A 15536-nucleotide genomic window follows, 5' to 3' on the forward strand; every position below is an offset into this window, starting at 1 on the left:
TCATATTTAGGATGTTTTATGCTGATACGTTACGAAATGTGGGGCATATAATGGGGTAAAAGTCAAGCTTTCTGCCAATTTTCAGAAATTTGATAAAAACCGTTATGTTCAGCATTGCTTTGCAGTTTGGCAGTTTGCAGTAGAAACACATATTTACCCATATTGGATTCGTCAGAATGTGTACTTTCTGAAAATATATGGTTTTCTGGGGTCTCTGTACTGTTAGGGGGGTCTAATGTCGCATAATACACACACCAGGTGCTTATATTGCAGCAGCCAGCGCGTCAGCCGTGAAAATGTATATACACTATTGTCATTTGGTGGTCTCTGTGCGCCACATAGTTTGGTATATCTATGCATATTGGGCATCAAAGTGTTCAGTAGACCCTTGGCGTTCATATTTAGGATGTTTTATGCTGATACGTTACGAAATGTGGGGCATATAATGGGGTAAAATTCAAGCTTTCTGCCAATTTTCAGAAATTTGATAAAAACCGTTATGTTCAGCATTGCTTTGCAGTTTGGCAGTTTGCAGTAGAAACACATATTTACCCATATTGGATTCGTCAGAATGTGTACTTTCTGAAAATATATGGTTTTCTGGGGTCTCTGTACTGTTAGGGGGGTCTAATGTCGCATAATACACACACCAGGTGCTTATATTGCAGCAGCCAGCGGGTCAGCCGTGAAAATGTATATACACTATTGTCATTTGGTGGTCTCTGTGCGCCACATAGTTTGGTATATCTATGCATATTGGGCATCAAAGTGTTCAGTAGACCCTTGGCGTTCATATTTAGGATGTTTTATGCTGATACGTTACGAAATGTGGGGCATATAATGGGGTAAAATTCAATCTTTCTGACGATTTTCAGAAATTTGATAAAAACCGTTATGTTCAGCATTGCTTTGCAGTTTGGCAGTTTGCAGTAGAAACACATATTTACCCATATTGGATTCGTCAGAATGTGTACTTTCTGAAAATATATGGTTTTCTGGGGTCTCTGTACTGTTAGGGGGGTCTAATGTCGCATAATACACACACCAGGTGCTTATATTGCAGCAGCCAGCGCGTCAGCCGTGAAAATGTATATACACTATTGTCATTTGGTGGTCTCTGTGCGCCACATAGTTTGGTATATCTATGCATATTGGGCATCAAAGTGTTCAGTAGACCCCTGGCGTTCATATTTAGGATGTTTTATGCTGATAAGTTACGAAATGTGGGGCATATAATGGGGTAAAATTCAAGCTTTGTGACGATTTTCAGAAATTTGATAAAAACCGTTACGTTCAGCATTGATTTGCAGTTTGGCAGTTTGCAGTAGAAACACCTATTTACCCATATTGGATTCGTCAGAATGTGTACTTTCTGAAAATATATGGTTTTCTGGGGTCTCTGTACTGTTAGGGGGGTCTAATGTCGCATAATACACACACCAGGTGCTCATATTGCAGCAGCCAGCGCGTCAGCCTTGAAAATGTATATACACTATTGTCATTTGGGGGTCTCTGTGCGCCACATAGTTTGGTATATCTATGCATATTGGGCATCAAAGTGTTCAGTAGACCCCTGGCATTCATATTTAGGATGTTTTATGCTGATACGTTACAAAATGTGTGGCATATAATGGGGTAAAATTCAAGCTTTGTGACGATTTTCAGAAATTTGATAAAAACCGTTATGTTCAGCATTGCTTTGCAGTTTGGCAGTTTGCAGTATAAACACTTATTTACCCATATTGGATTCGTCAGAATGTGTACTTTCTGAAAATATATGGTTTTCTGGGGTCTCTGTACTGTTAGGGGGGTCTAATGTCGCATAATACACACACCAGGTGCTCATATTGCAGCAGCCAGCGCGTCAGCTGTGAAAATTTATATACACTATTGTCATTTGGGGGTCTCTGTGCGCCACATAGTTTGGTATATCTATGCATATTGGGCATCAAAGTGTTCAGTAGACCCCTGGCGTTCATATTTAGGATGTTTTATGCTGATAAGTTACGAAATGTGGGGCATATAATGGGGTAAAATTCAAGCTTTGTGACAATTTTCAGAAATTTGATAAAAACCGTTATGTTCAGCATTGCTTTGCAGTTTGGCAGTTTGCAGTAGAAACACATATTTACCCATATTGGATTCGTCAGAATGTGTACTTTCTGAAAATATATGGTTTTCTGGGGTCTCTGTACTGTTAGGGGGGTCTAATGTCGCATAATACACACACCAGGTGCTTATATTGCAGCAGCCAGCGCGTCAGCCGTGAAAATGTATATACACTATTGTCATTTGGTGGTCTCTGTGCACCACATAGTTTGGTATATCTATGCATATTGGGCATCAAAGTGTTCAGTAGCCCCTTGGCGTTCATATTTAGGATGTTTTATGCTGATACGTTACGAAATGTGGGGCATATAATGGGGTAAAATTCAAGCTTTCTGCCAATTTTCAGAAATTTGATAAAAACCGTTATGTTCAGCATTGCTTTGCAGTTTGGCAGTTTGCAGTAGAAACACATATTTACCCATATTGGATTCGTCAGAATGTGTACTTTCTGAAAATATATGGTTTTCTGGGGTCTCTGTACTGTTAGGGGGGTCTAATGTCGCATAATACACACACCAGGTGCTTATATTGCAGCAGCCAGCGGGTCAGCCGTGAAAATGTATATACACTATTGTCATTTGGTGGTCTCTGTGCGCCACATAGTTTGGTATATCTATGCATATTGGGCATCAAAGTGTTCAGTAGACCCTTGGCGTTCATATTTAGGATGTTTTATGCTGATACGTTACGAAATGTGGGGCATATAATGGGGTAAAATTCAATCTTTCTGACGATTTTCAGAAATTTGATAAAAACCGTTATGTTCAGCATTGCTTTGCAGTTTGGCAGTTTGCAGTAGAAACACATATTTACCCATATTGGATTCGTCAGAATGTGTACTTTCTGAAAATATATGGTTTTCTGGGGTCTCTGTACTGTTAGGGGGGTCTAATGTCGCATAATACACACACCAGGTGCTTATATTGCAGCAGCCAGCGCGTCAGCCGTGAAAATGTATATACACTATTGTCATTTGGTGGTCTCTGTGCGCCACATAGTTTGGTATATCTATGCATATTGGGCATCAAAGTGTTCAGTAGACACCAGGTGTTCATATTTAGGATGTTTTATGCTGATACGTTACGAAATGTGGGGCATATAATGGGGTAAAATTCAAGCTTTGTGACAATTTTCAGAAATTTGATAAAAACCGTTATGTTCAGCATTGCTTTGCAGTTTGGCAGTTTGCAGTAGAAACACATATTTACCCATATTGGATTCGTCAGAATGTGTACTTTCTGAAAATATATGGTTTTCTGGGGTCTCTGTACTGTTAGGTAGTCTAATGTCGCATAATACACACACCGGGTGGTTATATTGCAGCAGCCAGTGCGTCAGCGGTGAAAATGTCTATACATGTTGTCATTTGGGGGTCTCTGTGCGCCACATAGTTTGGTATATCTATGCACATTGGGCATCAAACTGTTTAGTAGACCCCTATGTTTATTTTTAGGATGCTTTATGCTGGTAATGATACATGGACAATACGATGCTGGAAAGTTGAAGCTTTGAGGCAATTTCCAGATATTTCACCCAAACCGCCAAATTTGGCAAAGCCTTGCGACTCAGTAGTTTGGAGCAGAAAGGCATGGGTACCCATTTTAGATTCTGTAGAATGTGTACTTTCCAAAAATATATGGGGTTGGGGGGTAAACATATATTTCTGTGTTTTTACCCCACAAAAATGCAGTCAATGTGTTGATTTTTCATTAGCTGAAGTTACCCACGGGACTGTTTGTATGCGCTAACTTCATTTTGGGGCCTCTAAATGCCAGTTACTTTGGTAAACTTATAAACAATGGCCACCAAAATGTTCAGAGGAACCCTGGCAATCATATTTAGGGTGCTTTTTCTTAGTACGTAATGACACATGGGTGATATGGTGCTGGGAAGTTGAAGCTTTGAGGCAATTTTCAGATAATTCACCAAAACCGACAATTGTGGGAAAGCCTTGCGACTCAGTAGTTTGGAGCAGAAAGGCATGGGTACCCATTTTAGATTCTGTAGAATGTGTACTTTCCAAAAATATATGGGTTTTGGGGGGTAAACATATATTTCTGTGTTTTTACCCCACAAAAATGCAGTCAATGTGTTGATTTTTAATTAGCTGAAGTTACCCACGGGACTGTTTGTATGCGCTAACTTCATTTTGGGGCCTCTAAATGCCAGATACTTTGGTAAACTTATGAACAATGGCCACCAAAATGTTCAGAGGAACCCTGGCAATCATATTTAGGGTGCTTTTTCTTAGTACGTAATGACACATGGGTGATATGGTGCTGGGAAGTTGAAGCTTTGAGGCAATTTTCAGATATTTCACCAAAACCGACAACTTTGGGAAAGCCTTGCGACTCAGTAGTTTGGAGCAATAAGGCATGGGTACCCATTTTAGATTCTGTAGAATGTGTACTTTCCAAAAATGTATGGGTTTGGGGGGTAAACATATATTTCTGTGTTTTTACCCCACAAAAATGCAGTCAATGTGTTGCTCTTTCATTAGCTGAAGTTACCCACAGGACTATTTGTATGCACTAACTTCATTTTGGGGCCCCTAAATGCCAGTTACTTTGGTAAACCTATGAACAATGGCCACCAAACTGTTCGGAGGAACCCTGGCAATAATATTTAGGGTGCTTTTTCTTGGTGCATAACGATACATGGGTGATATGGTGCTGAGAAGTTGAAGCTTTGAGGCAATTTTCAGATATTTCACCAAAACCGACAATTGTGGGAAAGCCTTGCGACTCAGTAGTTTGGAGCAGAAAGGCATGGGTACCCATTTTAGATTCGGTAGAATGTGTACTTTCCAAAAATATATGGGTTTTGAGGGGTAAACATATATTTCTGTGTTTTTACCCTACAAAAATGCAGTCAATGTGTTGATTTTTCATTAGCTGAAGTTACCCACGGGACTGTTTGTATGCGCTAACTTCATTTTGGGGCCTCTAAATGCCAGATACTTTGGTAAACTTATGAACAATGGCCACCAAAATGTTCAGAGGAACCCTGGCAATCATATTTAGGGTGCTTTTTCTTAGTACGTAATGACACATGGGTGATATGGTGCTGGGAAGTTGAAGCTTTAAGGCAATTTTCAGATATTTCACCAAAACCGACAACTTTGGGAAAGCCTTGCGACTCAGTAGTTTGGAGCAGAAAGGCATGGGTACCCATTTTAGATTCAGTAGAATGTGTACTTTCCAAAAATGTATGGGTTTGGGGGGTAAACATATATTTCTGTGTTTTTACCCCACAAAAATGCAGTCAATGTGTTGATTTTTCATTAGATGAAGTTACCCACAAGACTATTTGTATGCGCTAACTTCATTTTGGGGCCTCTAAATGCCAGATACTTTGGTAAACCTATGAACAATGGCCACCAAACTGTTTGGAGGAACCCTGGCAATCATATTTAGGGTGCTTTTTCTTAGTACATAATGACACATGGGTGATATGGTGCTGGGAAGTTGAAGCTTTGAGGCAATTTTCAGATATTTCAGTCAATGTGTTGATTTTTCATTAGCTGAAGTTACCCACAGGACTATTTGTATGCACTAACTTCATTTTGGGGCCTCTAAATGCCAGATACTTTGGTAAACCTATGCATAATGGGTATCAAACTGTTCAGTGGACCCCTGGCAATCATATTTCAGGTGCTTTTTCTTGGTACCTAATATAGTTTGGGATATGCGGAGCAGCAAAATAAAACCTTTGAAATGATTTTTCAGAATTTTGAATTTTTTTTATGAAAAACCGCTATGTTCAGACAAGCTTTTATGTTTGGTAGTTGGGAGTAGAGAGACATAGTTACCCATTTTGTAATCGGCAGAATGTGTACTTTTCAAAAATGTATGGTTTTCTGGGGTAAACCTACGGTTTCAGGATTTTTTGCCTTGGAATCTAAAGCATGCCGTTTTCTGCCTTAGTGCTTTCAAAATTCGGTAATATACTGCCGGGAGTTTTTGAGGTACAGAAGTCCTAAATCTCCCTAAAACTATACATATCTGGTATTGGCACGTTCGAGAGACATAAGGCTTTCCAAATCAGTTGGATTTTCCTCCGTAAAATGAAATATTTTTCTGGTATAAATTGATATACGATGAAAAATGGTAATTTTTCATTTTTTTTTGGTATTTAGCACTATAAATTTTTTTGCACAGGTGGAAATACATGAAAACTCAGGCAGATTTAGAAAGCTCAGTTTCTACCGAAAAAAACAATGTATAGTTTTCCTAGGTAAACTATAGGTTTCCCCTCAGAAAATGCCCCTAAAGTGAGAGAGCACAAAATGTTTCAAAAACGGCTGGCATTTCGCGTAACCAAAATGTTAAATTCTGCTGGCACTTAAAGGGTTAAAGCAAAAAGGAGAAAATAGCTTTTGTCAGTGTTTACGGTTTTTGCAGAAAATTAACCCTTTGCTGCCATCTAATGGCTGCATACGATTTTACATGTATTGTTTTCTAATTTTATTATTGTATTATTGATGTTAATTCTGTATCAGTAAAACTGACCCAGTTTTTCCTAGTGCAAAATATTATATATATATATATATATATATATATATATATATATATATATATATATATATATATATATATATATATATATATATATATATATATATATATATATATATGGAAAATCTGAGCTATGAGGAAAGACTGGCCAAATTGGGGATGGATAACTATGTATAAATATATAAGGGGATCATATAATAATCTCTCTAATGCTTTCCAGCTGACACAAGTTCACCCATTAGAAGAAAAGAGTTTCTGCCTAAATATTCGGAAGGGGTTTTTTACAGTGAGAGCTGTGAAGATGTGGAATTCTCTCCCTGAATCAGTTGTACAGGCTGATACATTAGATAGCTTTAAGAAGGGGTTGGATGGTGCAAGTGAGGGAGTACAGGTTTATGGAAGATAGCTCATAGTACAAATTGATCCAGGGACTAGTCCGATTGCCATTCTGGAGTCAGGAAGGAATTTTTTTCTGAAGCAAATTGGAGAGGCTTCAGATGGGGTTTTTTGCCTTCCTCTGGATCAACTGGCAGTGAGGCAGGTTAAAAAAAAACGTTACAAAAGTTTAACTTGATGGACGTGTATCTTTTTCAACCTAACTTACTATGTTACTATGTTATATATTATACATCTGCATGTAAATATATACATACATATGACAATTTCACACTTGATCGTTGTAATACATTGGAATGTGTTTTATAATTATAACATCTAACACTGAAATGTTTACATTATATCCAAAATTAGGTATTTTAGTAAAATTGATGATTACTATAGTATATTTGACATAGCAACATGATAGTGCTACTCTTGAATAGGAATGGTGGACAGATTAATGAAATGCACTTTAATATGTTTGGTATTTTACACATTGAAATGGAATCTGTTAAGAAATGATTTGATCGTTTGATCTTGTTTTTGTGCCATTTTCTCAGTGGTTATTGGTATTTAAGATTTGCACAATAAAATATTTGCTATCCTTGATAAAGCTTCCTATGTGGACCAAAATGCTGGACACAAGTGGAATGTGAGTGACTTCTGTCCTTACCAAACATATGCATTTTTAATTGACCGTGCACCTCGGCAGATTGTTTGGAGACGAGTGCAGACACATTGGGGGGAATTCATAAAAGTGTCGGTAAAATAAGTAACCCAGAAGTGGCGGTCGAAAAATTTGTAAAATGTCATACGAACTGCAAATCCACAAAGGCAGATGGTACCGTCTCTGAATGTCTCGTAAGTCAGAACATTTTCTAAAATGTCGTATATCTTTTCGTCGGACAGACAACATTTTACCGAGCGTTTTAAAAAGACTATTTGACCGTCACATAGGGGCAAATTCACTAACCTGCGGCGTTGCGCTAGAGCAGGCTTCGCCCCACTTTGCCAGGCGAAGTTTCGCCAGGGTGCCGCTAATTCACTAAAATCCGAAGTGGCGCTCATGGAGGCAAACGGTAGCAAAGTTGCACTAGCGTTAATTCGTCAAGGAAAGCGAAGTTATGCTAGCGATGCCTAATTTGCATACGGCGCCAAGTTAAAGTACAATGGATGTATATGTAGCAGCAAATACATTACACTACTCAAGGCTGGGAAAGCTTCATAAAATAAAATAGAGTTGTTATATTGCCCTATACATGTGCCCACTGTATAGTTTAGGTGCCATATGTTAGGAAATGTAGGGGGGAAGGAGGGTACCCCCAATAAAATTTACGATCTTTTTCAGCCAATCACCCTTAAAAAAGGAAACGACGCCAGCGTTTTTTGGAACTTAGAAGAAATTTCAACTTTTTTGAAGCAATCTCTATCTACTCTATTACACTTCGCCTGGTCTGAGGTGGCGAAGGCAAGTCTGGCGCAAGAGGTAACGTTCAGTAAAATGCGCAAGTTAGTGAATTAGCGTAGTTACGTCCCTTCGCCATAGCACAAGTTCGCCTGGCGTAAGGGTGCGAAGTAGCGCTAGAGTAGGTCCACTTCGCTAGCGAATTTACACCAGCACCCGTAAGTAAATCTGCGAAGTAACGAAATGACGTCACGCTGGCGAATTTACGCTAGCGTTAGGCGCTTTGCACTTTAGTGAATTTGCCCCTTTGATTTTTGGAGAGCCTAATTCGGCGGAAAAATTATCAGAAAAACATGAGTTTTCGAGCAATTCATAAAAATGACGGGAAAAGTGTCACCGAAAAAAACACGCCCACTTTTAACAACTATTTCAAAAGTGTTGTATACGCCGGAAAATTGGCGGGCAAATGTGCTGTAAATTTGTCGGCTATTACTATGACACTTTCTTCGACATTTAAAAGACATTTTTTTGTTCCCAACACTTTTGTGAATTCCCCCCATTGACTTTATACACCTCCGAGATGAAGTCAATACAATTATCTTGACTTTTGATGCATAATAAATGTATATATAGAGCAATATATTACTAAAATAGCTTACCAAACATTTAATCTCTTTCCAAAAAGCTTGACGTTATTCAAGTGTGTTACTGCTCTTTCTACAGCATACTCATCGCCCATTTCTACAAGAGCTGTACCAGGAATGGTCTTCATGAACTTTACCTGTTGGTTTAACAAAATGAAAAATCTATATTAGAAACAAACCTTCAGCATGTCTACGTTAATTAATTCAATGTCATTTTTCAAATTTTGATTTAAAAATATTGACATTAGTTCTCAAAATCCCAGTCAACTTATAAGGCAACTAGGCCAAACAGGTAACTTAAATGCACACTGCAGCAAGCTCTTTAAAAGAACAGTAACACCAAAAAATGAAAGTGCTTTAAAGTAAAGAAAATATCATGTAGTGTTGCCCTGCACTGGTAAAACCGATCTGTTTGCTTCAGAAACACTACTATAGCTCATATAAACAAGCTGCTGAGTAGCAATGGTGGAAATTGAAAAAAGGCTATATGGCACAGGATAAATAATGGATAACAGATAACATTATGTTCTACATAGCTTATCTGCTATCTGCTGTGTAACTTGAGCCTTTTCTCCTTTGAATGGCTGCCCCCATTGCTACACAGCAGCTTATTTATACAAACAATAGTAGTGTTTCTGAAGCAAACACACCAGTTGTACCAGTGCAGGGCAACATTGCATTATTTTTTTATTACTTTAAAACAATTTAATTTTATAATGTTACTGGTCCTTTAACTTCTGGGGACTTCCGTAGTGAAGCCAATGCAATTTATGTTCCAGAAATATTCCTTGCTTTCCAAATCCTAAGGCAGGTAGGTTAAACTGTTCTATTGCCCACTGCATAGGGACAATAAAAGCAAAGGTAGAGACAAAGCAAATTAAGAAAAAGGGGGAAATTATTGTACAGCAGAAAATAGGATGTTAAATGGAATAGGAAAGCTAGATATGTAAATTAATGGAACATCAGTATATAAGGAGAACAGGGATAGCGATAAGGAGAAGGTTGCAGAAAACTAATGGGAAAGGTGCATGAGTCAAAAGCAAATGGAAGGAAAAATAAAAAGTGAACGGTGAGAGCAATATGAGAAAATAAATGAAAAAAACTGGCGTGATGGCATAAATAAACAAAAAGTGTTTTACATGAGGATAGGGTGGAGGGGCAAAAATAGATGGGAAGGAGCAGATGTAAAGTAGATGATTATTGATAATTCCTTTTATTCATCCATTGCGAATTTTTCTTTCCATATTAGATGATGCACGGGGATAGGTATGTTCTGCTCTTATCTTGAGATATAGATATTCTTAAAATCTAATCGCATATTCAAAGGTTTAATAAAGAATATGTCTTGTAAGGGTTGTGACATAATCTTTTTTTTTCTTGTATAATGATTTTTGTATATTTATGTAATTTTTCTATTTTCTCTATTCTTTCTATTGTATAACAGACTCATGGGACACCAGACTTAGACTGTATCTGGGGCTCTGAAACAAGAAATGGCCTATTTGTGATATAATTGTGCACAGTAACATGAGATATGATATAATTTGTTTGATGTATCTTGGCCATCAAACAGACATGATGCGCAGCAATTGTGAGTCATAACAAGGATTTGTAAATGTGTGCGAGAAATTGTTATTTTGTCCCCTCGTCTGAGATCTAATGAGCTATAAGTGCTATTTTGAATAATAACTAGAATGCGCATGCGCAACAGTGAGTGGAATGCATATGCGTTCCATTCTAAGAAATTGTGCGCACATTCCCATTTTCGCCTATAATTGGGTGTTAATGCGCATGCGCATGATTGAATGGAACGCATGCGTATTTTCGCCTACGATTGGGCGTGAATGCGCATGATCGAGTGGAACGCATATACGTTCCAAACAGAGATCTAATGCTCACACTTCCTATTTTCGCCTGTAATTGGGCGGAAATGACGTCACACACTAAGCATCGTCTGTTGGGGAGCCTGTTTAACATGCCATAAGGTATTTAAACTGCATGTACACATACAATCTTCCTGCCTTTTTGATCTTTCTTATATTGAGGAGTTTTTTTGCCCCTGATGAAGACCATTATGTTTGTCGAAACGTGTCGGGTTTTTCTTTGTTGTCTGGAAGTTTTTAATAATACAATATAATAAATTTTGATTCTTTTATACAAGTCTGAGGGTGCAATCCATAGATATATTTATTTCTACGATATTTATCAGGAGGCTATGATTGGGAAGCCCCCCTTGGATTAGCACCTCAGTATGCTAATGGATGTGCGCCTTCCAAATTTCAATTTGGTAAAGTAGATGAAAATTTAGAAAGAGAAGAGAAAAGCTAAATAGAGGGCCTGGGCCTGAACAAATATTGGTGTGCAGGTAAGGTGCTAAAGAATCTTGCAAGACTTTTTGAAAGCATACTTAATGTATTAAATTAAGTCATTAGACCTGGTTTACCTTTTCGATGTTGCCATACAGGCAAAATAGGTTAAAAACCCGGGAGCAATTAATCTTTTGCGGATGTAAGCCACTAACCATGGCTACTGAGCCTACAGGTGGTCCCCCGTGCATGTATGAGGAGGAAGCCTGTGGCAGAGGATAGGCAACTAGCTCTGGAGTATCTCTGGATCCCATCCTGTACAGGTTAGGCAATGGCAACAAAGGGCCATGGTTTCCTAGGGAAGAAAGAGGAAAATCAATTAAAAAATGCATTGCACTATTGCACAAATGAGTGCTCTTACTCCCCTTGCTCCACAGGACCAAAACAAGTGCAGATAATGTCATCTGTTAACATACCATGGTTAATAGTAACCTGTCAACTAAAATACATGGCTTTAATATAAAGATACACAGAATGTGTTTCCTTCCTTAGTTACATCTTTTTTTCTATAGTTTTTTTTTCTTGTCTTTTTCTATAGTTGTTCCTTTGGTCAGAATTTCTTTATTTACTTATGTTATGGTTTTGTAGCTTTGATCAGAATGATTCTAACCACAACAGGAGTTATTTATGAAGAAGAATGCAGTTTTTACACAAATTCCCAAGAATGGGAAAAGCAACTGGTCCCCCTACACCGAACATTATCCCCTGCAAACATGTAACCTTTACACTCCTTTTTGGGAGACAGTGGCACCTCTTACTCCTAAGAAAAGTGACCTGGTATGGATAGCGGTGATCAAAACTGTATCATAAAATATCGGCATAGATCTCTTTAAGGCTTTGAGTTTTTTAAATTATTTAATTTAGCTATACATTTTTTGATGGTTTTAAAATATTTGTACATGTAATTGCAATTGAAAGCAGTATTTGTTTATTCCCTTCTGTTTTCTGGGTCTGACTCATAAAACAATGTAACAGGAGTCAGTTCTTCTCCATGATTTTGAATCAGCTTTAATCATTTGGCTAGCAGCATTGTTATATGAGTCAGAGCAGAAAGAAAATGTAAAGAGACAGACAAATACTTTTTTCCATAGCAACTGCATTCACAAATCATTATAACAGCATTTAAAAATGTGTAATAAATGTATTTAGGGAAATGTTTAGAATAATGGTTTCTTTCATTATGCAAAAAAAAATCAGGACCCAACTTGTGTTCATTTCAATTTGTATTAATTTATGACAACAAAGAGGATTTATAGTTGTTCCCAAATCTTTAATGTTATTTGAGAGCCACCCACTGACTCCGGCAGCAAAGTAAACCTCTGACCACCTCACCCAGAAAAGGTAAAATTAGAAAAGAAATGGTGTGCCATGGCAATTAAGGACAAAAACCTCTTAGATCAACCTCTACAAGCTGAGGTTGAAAAAGGTATTCGTTTTGGCACCAATTAGAAGCAGTCAGTGTTGGTAAAGTAAGATTGAGTGAGTGTGTGTTAAAATCAGTTAAATGAACAATAATACCAAAAAATAAAAGTGTTTTAAAGTAATTAAAATATACTATTGTCCTGCATAGGTAAAACTGATGTGTTTGTTCAGAAAGACTTCTATAGTTTACATAAATAATAGCGATGTGGACAGCCATTCAGTCTGAAAACAAGGAGAAAATGAACAGGTTACACAGTAGATAACAGAGAAGTTTTGTAGGATCCCATTGTATTCTACAGAGGTTATCGGCTATGTAAACCTGTGCCTTTTCTCCTTTGAATGGCTGCCCCATGGCTACACAGCAGCTTGTTTCTATTAACTATAGTAGTCTTTTGGTCTTTCTGATACAACATTTTTACCAGAGCACGATGTACATTATAATGTAATTACTTTAACACTCATTAATTTATTGGTGTTATTGTTCCTTTAAAGCTGTAGGCAGACTGGTAAGAGAATAGATGTTAAAATGCTATGGAAAAGGCTGTTTTCTCTTTATTATATTATATAGATGAACATATGGAGGATATATTGCCATATGTTATTCTGCAGATCACTTTCCTGCAATTTAGAAATGTTTAACCTAAGCTGTAAAGAACCACAGAAATTTAATTTCTGTTTTTTGAGTGGTCAAAGGTTTCCCTGGTGGCTTTGAACATCTTCATATGGTGAGACAGTAAAATCTATCGATATCTGAGTTAACTTACCATAGCCATCATATCTGTAGGAAGATGGGTGATCCCCCAGAATAGCCTGCCTCTGTCTCCCTTTACCACGATCTAAGAGGAAAAAAAATTAAAAAGGGGCACCAATGAGAAATCATGTTTAACAGAAAATGCAGGGCGGAATGGGTGGCTGTCAAGGAGTTTCTTGATAGAACTGGGTGGGTTCTTAATAAGAAGTATCCTAAACAACCTCAGTGCTAACCAATGGTCAGAATATTAGCATGTCCCCAGCAATACTTGCAAGGTGCTCAATAAAAGCAAAAGTGAAGGAAACAAGGGTTGTGGGTGTCTGCTCAGAACTGCTATGCATTGTGCCCATTCCGTACAAACCAACATACAACTGGAGGCTTCAGTTCATTGTAGTCCCCATAAACCCAAATTATTATCTTTCCAAACTGGTTTTAAGACAAACGGCATCTTAAACGCTACAAAGTCACAATAATTTTCATTTGTGCTTTCAGATTTTAAGAGCAACATTTGCTTACAATAAACCCTATATACCCTATTTATATGCAGGCTTTACTTTGACTTTATGTTGCTATACATATTTCTTAAAACATTCTGGCACAAGGGAACCTTCTTAATCTGAATATTTGTGTTTATTCATATCAGTGGGAGCAGAGATAATTGCTGTGGACTTAAAACATGTATTTTCTCGGATATAGGGGCACCACAGTTTTACTTGGAAAGGAAAGTGCATGCATAATTTTCTAAATAATCAATAGTTGGGTCAGTATCATACAGTAAGGGGCAGATTTATCAAAGGTCGAGGTGAATTTTCAAATTGAAAAAAATTGAATTTCGAGCTATTTTTGTGTACTTCGACTAGGGAATAGTCCAAATTAGATTCAAATTTGCAAAAAAATGTAAATTTAAATTTATCATGTACTGTCTCTTTAAAAATTCGACCATTCGCCATCTAAAACCTGCCAAATTGCTAGAACCTATTTGGTGTCAATTGGTGGAAAATCAAAGTTGTTTTTGACCTATTCGACCCAAAAAAACCGTTGTCTCAATTTAGGTTGGTCTTTTTGTATTCAAATTTTTAGGTTTTTTCAATTCGAAATTCAACCCTTGATAAATATGCCCCTAAGTGAAAGAGGACACAGAGGAATAATGAATGACTGGTACATAAATGAATTTAGGCAGGTTAAATAATTAATACAACCACGAGTCTCAAGGACACAGGTAAAATGTTCACCATTAAATTCAGGGGAATAATAAATGACAGGAACCCAAACATAAAATAATCTAAATACAATAATTTACTACAATGTGAAAAAGAAAAAAAACAATCCCATTACAACTGGGAGATTATTTATTAGGACATAAAGCAAGAAAACAGTCCCCCACAGGCCCAATAAGTAGTAATTGTCTATGGTATTTTATAGGAAACCTCTGCCAGTATGGGCCTGTTCTTCAGAAATAATGGAATATTTTAGCATTGAAGTGAAGAATTCATAACCCTGGGCCATTTTTTGTCAGAATAGCTATATAATACCCAGCAACAGTGCCATTTCACCCTGTTATCCAAATATATATATCTATGAAGAATTTCCTATTGCATCAGTAAAGACAATATATACAACAGGTATGGGATCAGTTATCCGGAAACCCATTATCCAGAAAGCTCCAAATTATGAGAAGGTCGTTTCCCATGGACTCCATTTTAATCAAATAATAAAATGTTTAAAAATGATTTCCTTTATCTCTGTAATAATGAAGCAGTGCCTTTTATTTGAGCCCAACTAAGAAATAATTCATTATTATTGGAGGCAAAACTATCCTACTGGGTTTAATTATGGTTTAAAAATTTTTTTGAAGACTTAAAGTATGGAGATTCAAATTACGGAAAGATCCTTTATTTAGAAAACCCCACGTCCGGAGCATTCTGTTTAACAGGTCCCGTATCT

At 37.3% G+C, this 15536-nt stretch overlaps 1 protein-coding gene across 1 annotated transcript in view; it reads right to left on the bottom strand.

Annotated features, from left to right (window-relative positions):
• Positions 1 to 15536, bottom strand: part of hnrnpll.S (heterogeneous nuclear ribonucleoprotein L like S homeolog) — a 41677-nt gene that overhangs the window by 4720 nt on the left and 21421 nt on the right. Inside the window, exons 7-9 of the mRNA XM_018265150.2 lie at positions 13606 to 13677; positions 11497 to 11714; positions 9069 to 9190 (exon numbers count right to left, since the gene is read on the bottom strand). Of these exons, the coding sequence (XP_018120639.1) occupies positions 9069 to 9190; positions 11497 to 11714; positions 13606 to 13677 (412 nt within the window). The remainder of the gene's footprint in view (positions 1 to 9068; positions 9191 to 11496; positions 11715 to 13605; positions 13678 to 15536) is intronic.

This window comes from Xenopus laevis, chromosome 5S, assembly GCF_017654675.1.
Source record: "Xenopus laevis strain J_2021 chromosome 5S, Xenopus_laevis_v10.1, whole genome shotgun sequence".
Lineage (NCBI taxonomy): Eukaryota > Metazoa > Chordata > Amphibia > Anura > Pipidae > Xenopus > Xenopus laevis.